The sequence below is a fragment of the Tubulanus polymorphus genome, chromosome 4, assembly GCF_964204645.1.
Source record: "Tubulanus polymorphus chromosome 4, tnTubPoly1.2, whole genome shotgun sequence".
Taxonomy (NCBI): domain Eukaryota; kingdom Metazoa; phylum Nemertea; class Palaeonemertea; order Tubulaniformes; family Tubulanidae; genus Tubulanus; species Tubulanus polymorphus.
Window position 1 is genome coordinate 16,594,709 of NC_134028.1, and position 5,213 is coordinate 16,599,921.

The 5,213-nt window shown below is 36.9% G+C and overlaps 1 protein-coding gene across 1 annotated transcript; it reads left to right on the plus strand.

Annotated features, from left to right (window-relative positions):
• The first annotated feature begins 3,278 nt into the window (after positions 1–3,278).
• LOC141904339 (ATP-dependent DNA helicase PIF1-like) lies at positions 3,279–4,592 on the plus strand. The gene is made up of 2 exons (XM_074792925.1): positions 3,279–3,957; positions 4,078–4,592. Exons 1-2 carry the CDS (start codon positions 3,279–3,281, stop codon positions 4,590–4,592), a joined length of 1,194 nt encoding a protein of 397 aa, XP_074649026.1.
• Positions 4,593–5,213: the final 621 nt, after the last annotated feature.

The following is a 5,213-nucleotide window of genomic DNA, read 5'->3' on the forward strand; positions in this document are numbered from 1 at the left end:
ACATATCTACATGCCTGTAATCAGGATTGTTCAGTACCATGCACCATGAAAAATGTACCCTCAATTAAGCAGTGGATTTGTCATAATTGTCATAATAAGTTATTGATGGCAAAGATACCATGTGAGGCTGCTTGCAATAATTTGAAGTTAGATACAGTTCCAAGGGAATTATCAAATCTGAATCCATTGGAAGAGCATCTTATTGCAATAAACATTCCATTTATTAAGATGATCGCTTTACCAAGGCAAGGGCAGCATGGTTGTCATGGGCCTGTTGTGTGTGTGCCAAGTGATGTAAAAAAAACTACTACAATTTTACCTCGTGATTCATCTGATGATCAAATGATGAAAGCTAAATTGAAACGCAAACTGACGTACAAGGGTCACTATCAGTATCAGTTTGTCGACCAGAAAAAAATCATGGATGCTCTTACCACTTTAAAATCTTTCAATACACACTATCATGACATTGAACTGAACCATAACTGGACTAACTGTCTCGAAAAAATTGATGAAGAATCAGCATTTGAAGTGCTCTCAACTAATGAATTGTCAACCAATATAGTGGAAAGCTGCGTGGATTCCTTATCTACTGATAAGAGTCAAACGGATATGGAAACGAATCGAACTGATTCACAAGAAGAAACCGATGCCGAAAATCTACACGGAATGTATATGAATTCATGTCTACAGCCAATTGATATTGGTCTGGTCAAGAAATTCTTGATGCACACTTCAATGATATTTTGTGCCTTGCACCAGCTGAAAATAACTGCCCAATACAAATATTAACTGACAAAGAAAATGAAGCCAAATCATTCCCCACATTGTTTCCTAATGGAAGATTCACTTATCATGATGTTCGGGATGAACGAATCACTCAGTGTTGGATTGGATAGTCTAAGAAATATGGAAGATGTGAATGATATCTTTAAGCATAATGATGGCTACAAATTTTTGAAACCAATAAGAGGAACACCACCATTCTGGCAGGCTGCTCAGAAAGACTTATTGGCTATGGTTCGACAATTAGGTGTCCCTACATTTTTCCTGTCATTCTCCGCTGCTGAAATGAGATGGGACGAACTTTTAGAAGCTATAATGCGAATCGATGGATGCAGTAAACTAGTTAGTGAATTGTCATGGTCTGAGAAATGTGGTATTTTGAGACGCAATCCTGTCACTGCTGCACGTATGTTTGATCACAGATTTCATATATTCCTTAATGATGTTATCAAATCCCCAGCACAACCTATTGGTGATATTCAAGACTTTCTTTATCGAGTTGAATTCCAGATGAGAGGCAGCCCACATGTACATGCACTAATATGGGTAAAAGACGCACCTAAATCAGGAATTGATGACGACGCTGATGTCACTGCATTTGTAGATCGATATATCACCTGTGAATTACCTCATGAATCTTAGGATCCTGAACTACATGAAACTGTAACCAGCGTCCAAATGCACAGCAAAAGACACTCAAAATCATGCCGCAAGAAAGGTACTAAATGTAGGTTTAATTTCCTGAAGAATCCTTCATTACAAACATTTTTGACTCGAGAAAGATATGAAACCCCACCACCAACATGTACTGATGAATCAGATGATGAAGAAAATTAAATGAACAAATTGAGGCAGCTAGCAATACTATGAGTCCTGATCGAGCAAAAGAAATATTACAAAACGTATGGGAATTGCTGAACAAAGAAAACACTGATTTAACAACTACAGAATCACTATTCAGATCAATTGGTATCTCACAGGATATGTTTGAAGAAGCTTATCGTAGTTTATCGCGTAAGAATAGTGTTGTTTTGAAAAGGGAACCAAATGAATGTTGGGTAAATCAATATAATCCATCATTATTGAGAGCTTGGCATGCTAATATGGATATACAATATGAGACTGATGCATTCGCATGTGTAGTATACATTGTATCATACATCTCAAAGAGTGAACGAGAAATGGGTCTTTTATTAGAACACACGAAAGCGGAGGCTGCAGATAATAATCAAAGTGCTAAACAAGCCATGAAATCTTTAGGTTCAACTTATCTCCATAATCGTGAGGTGTCGGCTCAAGAAGCAGTTTATCGAGTTTGTAATCTTAAAATGAAGCAAGGATCCCGAAAAGTTCAGTTCATTCCTACTGGTGACAATATCATTAAATTAAGTAAACCTCTGAGCGTATTACAATCTAAAAACGCTAGTCAGGATTTGACTGATGATGATGTATGGATGACTGGCATCGTAGAACGATATCAAAATCGACCAGATGATGAGGTATTTGAACAAATGTGTCTGGCTCAATTCTGTTCTGAATATCGGATTCTTGCAAAATCTCAAATGAATGACAGCAGCATAGCATTGAAAAATGAGAGTGGATATATCAGAAAGAGAACAAACACAGCTCCAGCTGTTGTCAGGTATGCTAGATTTTCAAAAACAAAACATCATCAAACCAGTCTACAATTATTTCTGCCATATCGTTGTGATGAACAATTAAAACCACTAGGTTTTGAAACATTCGAAGTTTTCTATGAAACCGGACATGTATGTATAGGTTCAGCACCATTAACAGCTGTTAAACATATTGTAGACAAACATCGCAGTTGGTTCGAAGCAGATATTGAAACATTTGACATGGCGCAACAAATGTTGAATACAAATGATGAGTACGAGGATGCGTGGGCACAAATTGCACCGGAATGTGAACATGATAGACATGAGGCAATTGCTGAATCTCAGCCTAATTCACACGTTGACAATGAAAATGATCCGAATGATATACCTGACTTACAGAATTCCACAGAACAAAATCACCAGGAAACTATGCAATCGAGAATTCAAATTCGTCCCTCTCAAAAGACGCTGCGTGGAAAATAATTCGATCGTTAAACAATCAACAGAAAGATGTATTCTATAAAGTAAGACAGTGGTATATTGATATTCGTAATGATCAGAACCCTGAACCAGTTCATGTATTCGTAACTGGTGGAGCAGGTACAGGAAAATCCCATCCGATTAAAGCTATCAATTATGAGGCATCAAGAATTCTTGCTCCAACTGCTGAAAACCCTGATGACATAACTGTTTGTTTGACTGCACCAACAGGTGTCGCCGCATACGATATCGGAGCTACTACAATTCATAATACATTTGCAATTAACATTGGAGTATGTAGCTTTGAGCGATGACAAAATATCTGAATTGCGTGTGAAGTTCAACAGTCACCAAATAGTGATAATTGATGAAATATCTATGGTTGATCATAATATGCTTGGTTATGTACACGGCAGATTGAGACAAATAAAACAATGTCCTGATTATTCTCCATTTGGTAATGTCAGTGTTATAGCTGTGGGTGATTTCTATCAACTGCCTCCAGTCAAAGGTAAACCACTTAATTCTCCGCCTGATAACGGTGTTGATTTATGGACTGATGTATTTGAAATTGTAGAATTACAAGAAATAATGCGTCAAAAGGGTGGTGAATTTGCAGCAATTTTGAATCGACTAAGAACAAAAAAGAAAGAAGACATCCTAACAGATACAGATGACCCTTCGATGAAAGCAAGAGTTACAGGTGAAACCAGCACTTCTGCTTTAGGTATATACTCGACGAACAAACAAGTGGACGACGTTAATACAGCCATGTTGACAGAGAATTGCACCAACATTGTTGAGATTGCAGCACATGATTTGACTAAAGATCCAAGAACTGGCAGATTGATAAAAAAAGTTAACTACTACATAAGCAATAAAAGCTTGTCATTAGCGAAAAGCTTACTGTTAGCCATTAATGCAAGAGTTATGCTGACTAAAAATATCAATGTTTCAGATGGACTAGTGAATGGAGTACTCGGCACTGTGTCCCATATATCATTTGGTGATAACCAGGAATGCACTACAGTGTATGTGATTTTTGATGATAAAAAAATCAGTAAAGAACTACGTAATTCGTATTGTTTCTGATTTGCCTGAAAATAGTACGCCAATAGTACGAGTTGAGGAATCAGCAATGAAAAAGGCGTGCGTCGTCAATTCCCTTTGAAATTAGCTTGGGCCTGTACAGTTCATAAAGTTCAAGGAGTTACAACACAAAATGCTGTAGTGTCGTTGAAAAAGATTTTGTCACCTGGACAGGCATACGTAGCACTGATTCGAGTGACATCTATTGAAGGATTAGTTATTGAAGATTATTCACCCAAAGCAATTTTTTGCAATAAGCTGATTAAACCTAGCATTGAAAATATGACTCAGTTCATACAAACTGAAAATGATCTATGTAACGAGTGTATACTCACTATGGCTCTACATAATACTGAAGGTTTACCCGCCCACTATAATGATATCGCTAATGATGAAAGGCTTTCAGGAATAGATTATATTTGTGTCACTGAAACCTGGTTAACTGATGATCACAACAGTGTCGACATTCAGGGATATGACTTCCACCATCAGACAAGATCTATGAGTTATGATGTTGATCATGAACTGCAAACACAGATTCACGGTGGTGTTGGAATTTTTGCAAAAATAACATCAGAATATGACCAGATTCCACTTCAAACTAAAAATATTGAATGAATAGCCATAAAGGATCACAAAACCGGAATAGCATTTGCAGTCATATATCGTCCTCCTTCTTACAATGTAACTCAGTTCAAAGTGGCTCTGAGAGATGTTATTCGTGAATTAAAATCACATTCCGATCAAATAGCTATTGTTGGTGATTTCAATGAAAATATATTAATATCATCCAGTGTTGCAAATATGCTTGAAACATTTGGATATACACAATGCGTTACTATGCCAACCACCAATGCTGGAACACTTGTCGATCATGTTTATGTCACTGGTTTTGCGCGACCGCACGTTCATATAGTACCCATGTTCTACAGTCATCACGATATAGTTTCCCTAGGATTTCACACCAATTAAATGCACTGTAATTTTTCTCCAACAGGAATCAGACCACCGAAGCGCGGTTTCACTCTGACCTTCCAAATCTATGAATGTACATGTATTTAAAATGTATTTTCAGAGCAAAGCTGTTGATATTGATTACCAGAAGATGTTATCATATAAATGGATCGTGATCGCAAAGAAAATGAATATTCATGACAGATTGGCATTTACCACCAACAAATTATTGGTAATTACAGCTAATTTTTCAATATTGCTTTTGTTTATACAAAACGATTATTA